Source organism: Prosopis cineraria, unplaced genomic scaffold (genome assembly GCF_029017545.1).
Source record: "Prosopis cineraria cultivar Desert tree isolate PC_DT_omini unplaced genomic scaffold, ASM2901754v1 PC6, whole genome shotgun sequence".
Lineage (NCBI taxonomy): Eukaryota > Viridiplantae > Streptophyta > Magnoliopsida > Fabales > Fabaceae > Prosopis > Prosopis cineraria.
This window is the reverse complement of record NW_026555337.1, coordinates 42,256,861-42,270,516: the sequence shown is the minus strand read 5'-3', so window position 1 is coordinate 42,270,516 and position 13,656 is coordinate 42,256,861. Positions and strand designations below refer to the sequence as shown.

General features: G+C 35.4%; 1 protein-coding gene across 5 annotated transcripts in view; it reads left to right on the top strand.

The window, feature by feature from the left end:
• LOC129313617 (GPCR-type G protein 1) overlaps nt 1-13,656 on the top strand; it is a 51,490-nt gene that overhangs the window by 18,572 nt on the left and 19,262 nt on the right. For all 5 annotated transcript variants that reach the window (XR_008594014.1, XR_008594013.1, XR_008594015.1 and 2 more), the window contains exons 8-10: nt 1,079-1,171; nt 2,268-2,294; nt 2,400-2,486. Coding sequence is in view for 2 of the 5 variants with exons in the window: in XM_054956885.1 (XP_054812860.1) it covers nt 1,079-1,171; nt 2,268-2,294; nt 2,400-2,486 (207 nt within the window). In the remaining 3 variants the exon portion in view is untranslated. The remainder of the gene's footprint in view (nt 1-1,078; nt 1,172-2,267; nt 2,295-2,399; nt 2,487-13,656) is intronic.

Here is a 13,656-nt window from a genome sequence, read left to right as displayed (position 1 = left end):
CCAAAAAGTCTTATCGAATAACTTTATTGAGTGTTTTCTTTGGTCTTTCTCTATCCTTTTCATAGGACTCAAGGCCATCTACTTCATTCTCTATACTTGCACTTTCAATGACTTTCTTTGTACATGTCCAAATTATTCTAAACGATTTTTACCATTTTATCTTTAATAGATGCCATCGCAATTCTTTCTCATATGTGATTATTATGAATCTTATCTTTTCTTGTATGCCCACACATTCATCTTTACATCTTTATCTTTGCTACTCTAACTTTATGTTATTTGTCTTTTTAAAGCGTAACATTCAATACCATAAATTTAAATCCTACAGCTGAATAATAGAACATTTTTCTGCATCTTCCTCACAATTTCATTCCAATTTCCGAATGAATTTAAAACTAATCCTACTGGGAACTTAGGTGTCTTGTCACTTAAATGATTAAGATCATATCAGTAATAGGAATGCTTGGTTTGGAGATTTTGTTGTAGTTATAATTGGTGTTATTATGAGGGACAATTCATTGTTTAAGGGCATATAAATGCTACATAATGTGAATCATGACTTCAACATCTTAGAGAACAAATTACATAGTATGTTTGATAAGTTCCAATATCAAATGAATTTGGAATCATGAAGTCCTATAACTTTGACATGCTAACCATTTATGAGGTTGATATTATGCTTTAAATTTGATACATTTTTAATTTAATGATTGTTGGAGTTATTATGAGTGGAATTTTCAGACACATATAAAGTTGTTATATCTGTGCATTGTTATGTATTTAGCAGTTTAATGCTGGTATGCAGCAAAAATGGCTTCTGGTTATGTGACAATGTTCCAGGCTGCATTGATAACTATGACCTTGTGAGAAATTCTCGTAAAACCATTTTGGGTCCTGTACATTATGGATTGGGTTGAATTGGTTCTCGACAATGCAGTCAATTCATATAGATTTATTTGACGTGGATATTTGAAGTAATTCTATTCTCCAGTTAATTGAATGTTTCATGTGGCTGAGCATTGATAAACTTATATTTCATGCTCAAGTCTGCTTAATAGGAAAATTTGTCATTTTGCAGGAAGCTGCTGCTTATTCTCGAACTTGGAGGGGGCACATGCAGAATCTACTTGGTTATGTTTGTTCCATCTATTGTGTGTATAAAATGATCAAGGTATAGTGACATTGGATGGTGAGAATAATTTTTATCTATTGACTAACTTTAGGTTTCTTGGAGTGAGTGGCGGTTGGTAATTGGTTGATATTGGTAAGTTAGGGCATGGATGGTTTGAGAGCAATAGGGTGCGATTTGATGGGTTAAGTTAGGTAGTAATTTGTTGATAGTACTTGCATAACTTGCCATTCATGTGAAAGAAAGCATTGTGTCCTTTTAATTAGACATCTTGTAGCTTATTCCCTAAGGTTTTGGATAATTTCCTAATCATAGTAAGATTGAGACTCTCTGATGGTATTAATTCTACAAGATGTCAAGTGTTAGGATAAGACCCACTCATTGCTAAATAACATGAGTTAAAGCCCTAATAAACTTTATGACTCGTGATACGACGATGATGACAACAAGTCTTGTCCCATTAGTTGGAGTTGGTTACGTAGATTGTAAGACATCATTATACTCTATTAACAACTAATTCTTTGGATATATTATTAATCAAAAGGTTTTGTTCAATAATTTCATTGAGTGTTCTCTTTGGTTTTTCACTACCTCTCTTTGCAAAACTCAAAAGTTGTCTCTTCCACTCTTCTTATCGGCACCTCCAACAGCCTTCTTTATACATGTCCAAACCATCTTAAAGGATTTTCAAGCATTTTCTCCTCAATATATGACATGCCAACTTTTCTTCATGCATGTTCATTACAAATCTTATGTCTTCTATGCCCACACATCCATCTTAACATCCTTATCTCTACTATCCCAACTTTATGTTTTTGTTGTCATTTCAAGGCCCAACATTCACTATCATATAGCATTGTTGGTCTTATAGTAGTTTGATAAAATTTCCCTTGGCTTAGTAGGTATTAAACTGTTAGGAAAGAGTTCCTCTGCTAAGTGGTATTGATGATCTAGAAAAGATTGACAAAAGATGGCTAAGCATCTGGTTTTATCAAAGTGCTTTCTGTTGGTAAAATCTATCTGGTGATGATAATAATGATTGTAGTTTGATGATTTTTCTTCAGACTTGATATACTTCTTTTTTCTCTTTCATTGTAGTTCGCATTGACTTGGCTAATTGATTGAATCTTTTTTGCAGTCATTGCAAAGTGTTGTTTTCAAACAGGTATCTTTTTTCCCTCAATAAATCCTTAGATTTAACTTTCAATTGGATGTAGTTAAGATTCCCTAATTGGCGTCTTTATTTTGCAATAATCTTATTCAATGGCAGGATGGTTCTGTTGATCCTGTAACAAGGACAATTAGTATTTTCTTACAGTTCTTTGACATTGGAATCAATGCTGCCTTATTATCACAGGTTAGAGTCCTGTTGCATGCCATACTTTGTAGTTTTTCTGGCATCAGTAAGTGGTCTTCTTCTCAATCTGACTCTGACACCTAATGCATGATTACATTAAGGATAAAATCTGGTCATTTTTGTTTTATAAAATATCATAAAGCATCTATGGAAAGTCATATTAAGATAAGGGTCTGGTAGTTCTAGTGAACCACTTTGTTGTAGTTTTTGAGCTTTCTTTTATGCAGTGTTCACTATCAATATTTTTGCATTGAGATCCCTGGCGATATGTTAAATGATGAGGCAGGTTTGCTTTTCAAACTTTTAATTGACGTAGCAGACCTCTTGGATGACTATGAAATTCACAAATCAGAATGATGCTTGATATGGATACTACTATAACAGTTTCACTAGTAAGAATGCTTAATTTTCAAATAAAAAATTTTACTATTTACTTTTGTTTCATAAGTTGTTTAACCATGTGCCATTTCTTAAGTCTATCATTTGAATCAATGATTTGGAAACTGGACCGGATGGTCCGATTGGTTAAACCACTAGTTGATTCATGTTTTAGCTCGATTTGAACCACAAAATTGTTTTAGCTTTTGTACCAGTGGTGAGACCGAGAACCGTTAAAAAACTGCAAACCAGAGCAGTTTTGTGAAAACTAGATGGCTCAATTTTTTTTTTTTTTTTTTGACTTTGTTCTAATTTTAACCTTGAAAAAGACCTCTCACTTTTCAAACACTGAGAAGGTGAAAGCAAATTTGGTTTATCCACTTTGTTCCAATTTTAACCTTGTATCAAAATAATACCTTTGTTTTCATTTTTTTTGGGACACCTTTTTTGATAAATCATTTTCATTCTTTTTATATGTCTTAATCTGAATAAACATTCAGGTCAAAAAAAATCTAAATTAGTATAGGGATATTTGTTGTGAGTGTTGGTACTGAATCATTTGATATTATGTTGTGTCATGAGACTTATTAAGTCACAATTAACTTGGAATATTTAGCTTTATTTTCAAGTTATGTAGCAATTTTATATTTATTTCTTATATTTATATTATATATATAATTTTTTTTGGTAATATATATATAATAATTTTGAGAAAATATAACTTTGGGTCCTTGCAATTTTTTTTTTTTGGTGTTCTAGATTTTTAAATAAAAAAATGTAGGGACCTAAAACACAAAAAAAAAAGTATAGGGACTTATAACAAAACACGAGCAAGTGCAGGGAGCCAAAGTTATGTGCTCCCAATATTTTTTTTAATTTAATTATTGTGTCATTAGTTTGACCCATGCGAACTGTGAATTACTAGCATCTACGGTTCAATGTTCAGTCCGGTTTTGAAAATATTGATTTGAATGTTGTCAAGGAATTCATTCTAGTATCATCTCATAAGTGACTTAGTGTATCGTTGGGTTTGTGTCAAAATTTAGGAGAAAAAATGTATTTCTTATTCATGTTGAATAGTATGGTATAAATGGGTATTTGTACCTCAAGATGGAAAACTAAAGAGACAATGACTAATAAATCCTAATAAATAGAAAAGAATACTTTCAATAATTACAATATCTACACTCCCCTCAAGTTGGCTCATAAATGCTAATCATGTCCAACTTGATTATGCTCCTATCAAAGGTAGGCTTAAGTAACCCCTTAGTCAATACATCTATAGCTTGAAGATTGGTAGGCAAATAAATCAAATGTGATTCCTTCTTGTACTTTTTCTCTGATAAAATGTCTATCCCACTTTCACATGTTTGGATCTTTCATGTTGAACAGGATTTAAGGGCATGCTTATTGCTGCCATATTGTTACCATAGAGTTTTAGTGGTAAGTCCGCTTTGACATGCATCTCTTCTAAGACTTGTTTTATCCACAGCTGTTCCATTATTCCTTGAGCCAATGCTCTTAATTTGGACTCATCACTGCTCTTAGACACAACAGTTTGCTTTTGATTCTTCCATGGAACCAAATTTCCCCACACAAAGGAACAATAACTAGAGATTGATCTTCTAGCAAGATGAGTTTCTCCCCAATTTGCATCTGTTTATACCACTATGGTTCTTCGTTCTTATTTTAAGAAGAATAATCCTCCACAAGGAGTACTTTTTAGGTACCTCAAGATCTTATAGGTTGCTTCCTAATGCTTCTTTTGCTTGGACATGTATTGGCTAGCTACACTCATTGCAAAAGCTATATCTTGCCTGTCTTGTATAGGAGAGATAAATCAATTCCTCCACGAGTCTCTTATATCTTTCTTTGTCATCAACCTCTTTTTTCTCAATGTCTTCCTTTATTGCTTCAAGCTCATTATTAGAATAGTCTTCAACTCTTCTTGACTATTCTTCTTACGCTTCCTTTTCTTCTTCGAAACGACAATAGGAGTTTCAACAAACCTACAACCTAACATGCTTGTTTCCTTTATAAGGTCAAGTACATACTTCCTCAGAGATACATAGATACCTTGCTTTGACCTTGCAACTTCCATTTCCAAAAAATATGTCAAATCCTTGAGATCGTTGGCTTCAAATTCTTTCTTGAAAGCGTCTTTGCTCTTGTTATCCTCAATATGGTCTCATGTAAGAATTATTTCATCAACATGCACAATAAGGATGCACCTCTTACCTCTTTCAATTTGAACCTATGAAGCACCAATACGGGTACCAATACGTGGATACAGCAATTTTTAAAAATTTTAGGATACGGGTACGACTATATAAATAATTAAATATTAAATATTTATATACATATATATAAATAATTAAATAATTAAGCAATATCAAGTGACAAAAAATAATAATAAACTTAAATTAATAAATATTGTAACTGTAAACAAAAAATTAAAATAAATAAATAAAAATTATCTAAATTTAAGCTTTGCTATTATTGTAACTGTAAAGACTACATAAGGAAGCTAAATTTGTCTTTAAAAAATAGGATCATGAAAAACGAAAAAATTAAAGTTAATGAAAAGGGAAAACCAACATTTTTTTTGGTTAATAGCTCTCCTATAGATCACTCTTTCCCCATAATAACAAAGAACAGCAGCCAAGATCATGACCTCTCTAAGTGGCGACTGAAGAGGAGAGACAAAGAGCAACACAATGATCGAGGAAGACACCGAAACAGTGACTGAGGAGGCGGAGTCAGAGAGCGACAGTGGCTCGGAGAGACAGAGCGACAGAGGAGAGTATTACCTTGCTCGAGCTGGAGGGAGAAGGAGGGAAGGACGATGGTCGGCTGCAGTGGAGGGTCGCTGGGTCAGAGCAGAATGACGCGAATCAGGCGAAGGACTTGGGAATGAAAGGGATCAGTTGGCGTTCGTGAAGTAGGGCATCTAGGGGAAAAAAAATGCCCGAAACCAGCTACGTTTCACATCCTACCCGCGTCGACCTGTGTCCACCAGCAACCGCCCGTGTCTGCTCGTTTTAAAAAAAAAGGAGACACGCCGCATCCGCATACAGGACGAATATCCGTGTTGGATACATATCCGACACGGACACGGCGTTGATTTTGGCGTGTCCGTGCTTCAGAGGTTTGAACTGACATCGTATGGTTTGAGAATCCTTGTTTTTAGCCTTCCAGTGTCATGATTCTCAAGAACCTTTCAATCAATGCCCTAGGAAATTGCTTGAAGCCATGTAGAGATTTCTTCAACCTGCACACTTGATCACTCCTATCTTTATCAAACTCTGGAGGTAAAGTCCTATATACTTCTTCTTATAGTACTGGCTCTGATAGTTCTTAGTGGTAATGTATCTGTTGGTGTGAACTATGAATAGAGTAGCACTCATTCTTTATTAGTTTCTTGTTCCCAAGTCTAAGATTTACCTATACTCACCTTTTAGAATTGAAGAATTAGCGTAGAAAGGAGTATCTTCATGAAAGATAACATCAAGGCTTACAAATGTGTTTGGAAAGAGGGTCAAAGCATTTGCATTCCTTTGGAGTAGGTGAATAGCCAAGAAATATTCATTTGGTAGCACGAGGTTCAAGTTTATTGCTTTAGTGGATATAACACATGAAGAGGAAGATTGGTTTCAATATGGGGTGTGGGAAAAACGCTTTGTAAGTGACTTGAATGGGCATTTGTTTGATGAGGTAGGTTGCAGTCAAAATTGTATCTCCCCAATGAAACTTAGGGAGATTGCAAGTGAATAAGAGTGTTCTAGTAACTTCAAGGATATGTCTTTTTTTCCTTCCTACAACCCAATTTTGTTAGTGTTATAATTAGGGCAGAACAATGTTGATATTTTATTCATAAGAAGTGTTTACGTATGTAGAAGAGATGAGAGGAAGAGAATCTACACAAATCACTAACATCTCTCCTATAATCTTGGCAAATCAAATCAAATGCTAATAAGAGATAAAATCAGATATTAATAACAGATAGCAGATCTTATTTAAATAAGGAAAAATAGGTCTAATCTTGATATGGGCATATGGCACTTAGGCCCTTATCTAACACTCTCTCAAGCTGGCGAATAGATGTTAATCATTCTTAGCTTGCTTTTGAGTCCTTCAAATTTGTAAGGGTAAATATATAAATCTACCATTAAAGTTTTACATAGACGCACCTCATATCCTCAAGTTTTTTTTTAGTGTAATGCCACCTTAAAATTTTTCAATTTAGTACCATGTTGCCTCACCATCAATATTGACCTTTGACTTATTGATTTTGCCCCTCCTTCTTAACTTTGATTGAGTTTGGAAGCAGTTTAGGCCACCTAAGCCTAAATTAAGAAAATCAATTGTGAAGGCCTTTTTCAATACCATCCATTACAATAGATGCACCTATGTCATGGCTAATGGTGTAAAACTTTTAAAAGACGAGATGCAGCTCAGGCTTGAATCAGGAAAGAAAAGGGTAAGAGAAACAGAAGAGGGGTAACAGGGTGAAAACTTGGGTCTACTAGGGAAAGCTCTTGAGGCCATTTTAAAAAGGTTTAAGCTCCCACACTCAAGGTAAACATCTTCCCTCACCTTTCCCTCTTCCTCTATGTAGTTTTTTTCAGCTTGGGTTTTGCTTTGGAAGGATAAATTTTTCAATATCTTCAAAAACTTTTATGCCTTTGTTCAAAATCAGTTTCAGACTTCCAAAAAAATTCTTCGAAGGGACAATGGGAGGGAATATGTGAATCTGAATTTTCAAAATTTTGAAAGAAAAAGGCATGCATCATCATACATCTTGTGTTTACTCACACCAACAAAATGGTGTGTCTGAAAGAAAAAACAGACATTTACTTTAAGTAGCTAGAGCTATTATGTTTGAAAGTCATGCTCCAAACAAATTTTGGGGGGGTGCTATTCTTACATCCGCTTATCTTATAAATCGCTTACCCTCCAAAACTTTAAATTTTGCTTTCATTAGAAATACCTAAGTCAAGCGAGAATGATCATTAATAAATGTTACAAACCATCTTGTTTTAGAATTTGTTTCAAATTTGGATGGACCCCAAACATTACTGTGGATGAGAGCAAAAGGATGACTTGGTGTATATATTTGTGGGATGGATAAGAATTTTGAACTTTTTTAGCAAAGTGGCAAGTCTCACAATGAAATTCAGAAACTAACTCTTTATTGATATTTGGAAATAAAAGTTGCAAATATTGTGGATGAGGGTGGCCTAACCTAGAGTGCCATAACATCAAGTCTTCATCAAACAGAAAAAGCGCCATGACTTTTATTGATGGAGATTCATGGATATAGTAGAGCCCATTCCTCTCCTTAGCATTGCCAATCATTCTCCCCAAGGCCAAGTCTTGAAAATCACAGCCACTTTTGTCAAAAATAGCACGACAGCTTAATTGAGATGCCGCACATTTTATAGACAATAAGCTGCACTTAATCTCAGGTACATATAACACATCCTTCAACATAATATTTTCAGAGATTATCACAGTGCCAGATCTGAATACTTTAGCATACTGTCCGTTTGCAACTTAAACAGTCTCATGCTTAGAAAATTCACTAAATTTAGAAAATAGATTCCTAAAACCTGTTACATGATCAGATGCCCTAGAATCGACGATCCAAATATTGTTGGATTTTTTTCATACTATCAAAAGTTTGAGTTAAAGCTCTACCTGCCTGTGCCCTAGTCACAAAAGGAGTATTATTCTCACATTTTTGCAGATGCAGAATGTTTCTCCAGAACTTTCCTTAAGACCAACAGCTCTTCAGTGTTTAATCCCTTAGTTTCAGCCTCTGTTGTGGTCTTGACAGTCCCTTGCCTTTTTGTTTGAAATTCTAAGGCTTGCCATGTATCTTCCAACAGGTTTCTCGTGTATGTCTGTTTTTATTGCAGTGATCACACCTTCCAGACTTCTTACCCTTCATATCGCCTTGATTTCCTTTGACAGCAAGTGTAGAACCTTCGAGTGAAGTAGAAGAAGGCATTGGATGTCCCTGAGTCAAAATCTTTCGACTTTCTTCACATTTGAGCATGTTAAAGGAATTTTCTAGTGATGGAAGAGGCCTCATGGCCATTATATGTCCGCGAACATCCTCAAAGGAGTCATTGAGTCCAAATAGAAACTCAGCACCTTTCTCGATCAATAATCTTTCTATAGTACTCTCCATCTTTCTGGCGAGTCCATTAATGGACCTCATAAATATCAATATGTTGCCATAGCCTCATGAAAGCACTTTAATATTGAGTGACAGATTGCTCTCCTTGCAAGAGATTTTGAAGCAATTGCTTCACTTGAAACATGGCAGCTGTGTCATCCTTGACTGAGTAGGTGCACTTCGCAGATTCCCATATTTCTATGGCTATAGTTGCCAATAGGTAATTTTTACCAATCTCGATAATCATATAATTCATGAGCCAGGCCATGACCATATTGTTTTCTGCCCAGCGAGACTTGAACTTTGCATTTGTAATTGTTTGGAGGATTCTTTGTGAGGTATTTCTCGTGATTCTTTCCTCGAACAAGCATCAAATATGTCGCGACCATTGGAGGTAGTTGTTGCCATTGAGACGATGAACAATCACAACTTGCGAGAATGAATCATTCCTTGAACTCAATGTCCTGAAGGGAGAGTTCATGTTGTGCGCATTCAAGCCAGTACCTTGTGAGTCTTTGTTGGTTGATAATATTGTGCCGTCACCTGTGGTGAAGACTCGCGGCTAGTTTGTTAGGGCTGCCCTATATGCCATTGATCACAAACCAAAGCTCTAATACCATGTTATAATTAGGGTAGAACATATATAGAAGAGATGAGAGGAAGAGAATCTACACAAATCACTAATATCTCTCCTATAATTTTGGCAAATCAAATCAAATGCTGATAAGGGATGAAATCAGATATTAATAATAGATAGCAGATCTTATTTAAATAAGGAAAAATAGGTCTAATCTTGATATGGGCGTATGGTGCCTTAGGCCCTTATCCAATAGTTAGGGGTGCATAAGCATAGGTTCTTCTATGGACAATATCATGCATTTAGAGGAAAGCGAAATATTCAGTACCTTTGTTAGTGTGTAAGACTTAGATGCTAGTATTGAATTGGGTTTTTATCATGGTGTAGAAATTTATGAACATGGATGTGGCCTCATACTTGTCTTTTAAGAGATAAACCAAACAAGCATGAGTATGATCATTAATGAAGGTAATTAACCATTTTGTTTTGGTATGGTTTGGAGTATGAGATGGTCCTCACAAGTCATTGTGTAGTAGCAGAAGGCTTGGTAGGTGTGTACTTTGTTCTTGGAAATGATGTCCATTGGTATTTAGCTAGTTCGCACACTTCACACTTCACATTATTGTTATTACTCAAACAAGGAGACAGGAACAAATGAGATAGGTAATGGATATTTTAATGGCCCATTCTCTAATGCCATGACATAAGATCCTCCGTTTTAGAGGTTGGTAATATTATTGCATTTACTAGTTGCATGTTGGTGTCTCACTCCCTAATGACAAATCCTGAAAATGCAATAGGTGGGAAGAAAATTAACACAGCATTTAGGGTGTTTTGTCAATTGGCTAATAGATAACAGGTTACATGCTAATTTTGGTAGATGGAGGATAGATTCCAAAGTTATAGAATCCAAAATAAAGATACTTTCTTTCCCAACAACAAGAGCAAAAGAGCCATATGCAATTTAAACTTAGATTGCCAGCACTTGGAACATAAGTAGAGAACAATTGATGGCAATTGGTCTTATTATCCAATGCTCTAGAATCAACAATCGACAAAGGTTTATTTTTAGGGCTAAAAGAAAGTTACCCTTTTTAGCCAATAATGCTGAAGATATTGACTCTAAAATATATCCCACAATGACTACAACTTCAGACTTAGCAATTTTAAACGTGGTTTTTTGCTCTAGGCTTCCAGAGCATGCGTCAACTGCTTCTTGAAGTTCTACAACTTTGCTGTGTTGAAATTGGAGACGAACAAAATTCTTTACAAGTTTTTGAAAAACGTAAACAACTTGTTTACAAAGAAGGAATGCACAATACTGGAGTTGAAAGAGGTACCAAACTAATCACAGTGGCCAAAAAACACAAAATAGTAAGCCATGCATGGAAGATTGAAGGTTATAAACCATGACGCGTAGGGATCTGGCTGGAGACATGTGTTACTGTAAGACTGACAGCCATTGGAATTTGCTTCACATTCACTTGCACATGCCACTGTGTGCTCTCTAATGCAGAATGAATGTTCAATGCATGTAGGCCACGCACACACCAATGATGATAGAGCTTGCTGGGTTTGGTTGATTGGAGGTTGACGAGTCTCCCTTTATTGGCAGTGAGACCTGGTTAACTCTCCCTGCTCGACACACATGCACACCATAATGCTGTTGAGAAGTGATAGCATTGTTTTGGAGGCATAATGGTTATGCTGTGTTTGGGAAGACTAGATACCCTAATTGGAACCAACCAAGCTCTAATACCATGTGGGAATTTGGGATAAAAATGTATTTCTTATTCATGCAGAATAGTGTGATTCAGATGGGTATTTATAAGAAGATGGAAAACTGATAGAACCCTCTACTTTATTAACCTTAAAAACATGCAAAACCAGAAAATACACTTCAAATGGAACTAAAAAAATACTAATGCTGAATAACAAAGTTGGATTACAAGCAAAATAGGGACCAAAAGTACATGGAACAGCACCAAATACACTCTACCAAACAGCAATGCAAAATATAGATCACTCACTCACTCACTCACAATCACACACTAAGTAGAAAGATAAATTGATGAAGAAAATCGATCTTCCTACCACCCTAACCTAGCATTTAAGAGACCAAAGCTCTCCTCACTACTCTCAATTTGAAAAGACTCTGCACCCCTAAAGGACTAAAAACTGGACCGGTCATTGAACCGGTCTAGGTTAGAGGTTAATGGTTCAACCAAGGTCAACTGGTAGTTGGACTGATCATAATAAAATAATATAATTTAAATAAAAACACATTAATCCTTAATACATTCATCCATCTCTAAGACTTAATATCTTATACAACATATAATAACAATTCTAACAATAATAAAACACAATAACATTTCAAATATTCATCCTTACATCTAGAGATGTTATATTTTGATAGTAAGTAAATGGTGCAATTCCGTGTATTAAGGTAGCAAATATAGTAGTAAAATATTTTTTTAAAAAATAATAGGAATAAAATTTGAAGAATTAAAATATAAAATGTAACAAATAATTAAGAAAGAGATATAGATGAACTTCTACAATTAAAGAAGTAACTATTTAATATAAAAAATACTATGCAAATATATTTATATATATAAAATTTTAGTTTAGAAAAATAAAATAAAATAACATTTAGCTAAAGTAGACTCAGCGAAAATCTTTCTAGGAATAAATTTTCAAAATTGCTTGGAAACTAGAGAAGGGGAAACATGTAGCAATAATCAAAGTGTAGCTGATGTGTAAACTAGATAATTAGAGGATAATTTAGAAATGGTTAGTTACCGTTTGACTGTTAATCCTATTCTAGGGGAACCTATATAAATTGTTCGGTATGTTTTGAAATAATATTTCTAAGTACTAGTCAGAAATTCTCTCTCTTTACTTCTATCTCTCTCGTCTCTCTCCTATTCTTCTCTATTCTTTGCTATTCTACACATCAGTGGTATTAGAGCTGGCGGTGCTCGGCCTATATGGCTGAAACGAGATCACAGAGATTGCAACATACCATGGCAGATAACAGTGAAGATCGACTTCGTGAACTAGAAGATGCCTTTGCCAAGCTAGCTAGTCTCTCGAGTGACATGCAAGCTCTCACCAATCAGGTTGCTCAGATAGTATGTGATCATATTGATACATTCAATGAAGGACGTGCAAGTCATAATCAGTGCAGAGGACGACCAAGACCAGAAAACCATGAGTACCAGCCTCGCACGCGTTTTACAAAAATGGAGTTTCCTAGATTCTAAAGAAGTAATATCTTGGGATGGATCTTGAAGTGTGAATTCTATTTTCAAATAGACAACACACCTGAAGATTGGAAGGTGCTTATGGCAAGTTTGCACCTTGATGTTAAGGCGTGACAATGGCATCAAGGACTTGCTACATTAGACGAACGTGGCTGATAGACTTGGGAGGAATATGTGGAAGAACTGAGGCAGAGATTCGGACCCATCTATGAGGCTCCCATAGAAGATCTCATGAAGCTTCAACAAACAGGTTCTCTTGAGGAATTTAATGATGAGTTTGATGACATCACTGGCAAGATCAAACTTTCTGAAGATTACCTTGTTCAAACATATACAGCGAGCTTGGAGGAAGAATTTGCAGCTCAGGCTCGGATGTTTAAACTAAGAACGTTATGTGAAGCGAGAAATATTGTATGTATGCATGAGGTGAATTGCTAGAAAGCACAGGCGAAGATGCATGGCATGGATTCGAGGTAGCATCCGCTTCAATGTTCGAAACTCAGAGTTGAGATTGCAAGGGAGTGTCTTGGATACTTATCCAAGTGAGCAGAGAGGGTCAACTAGGTGGAGACATGTGAAGGCTCCATCTAGCAGTGTTGGGTCTTCTTTTAATAAGGGTAAAACAGTCCAATCTTCAAATTATCTTTCTTTCACACCCAAGGCAGCTTCTTTTGCCTCTATTTCTTCTCACGCAGGTGTTGGGTCTTCAAGAATAAATTCTAGCAATACATGAACGCTAACCCTGGAAGAAGTAAAGGAATT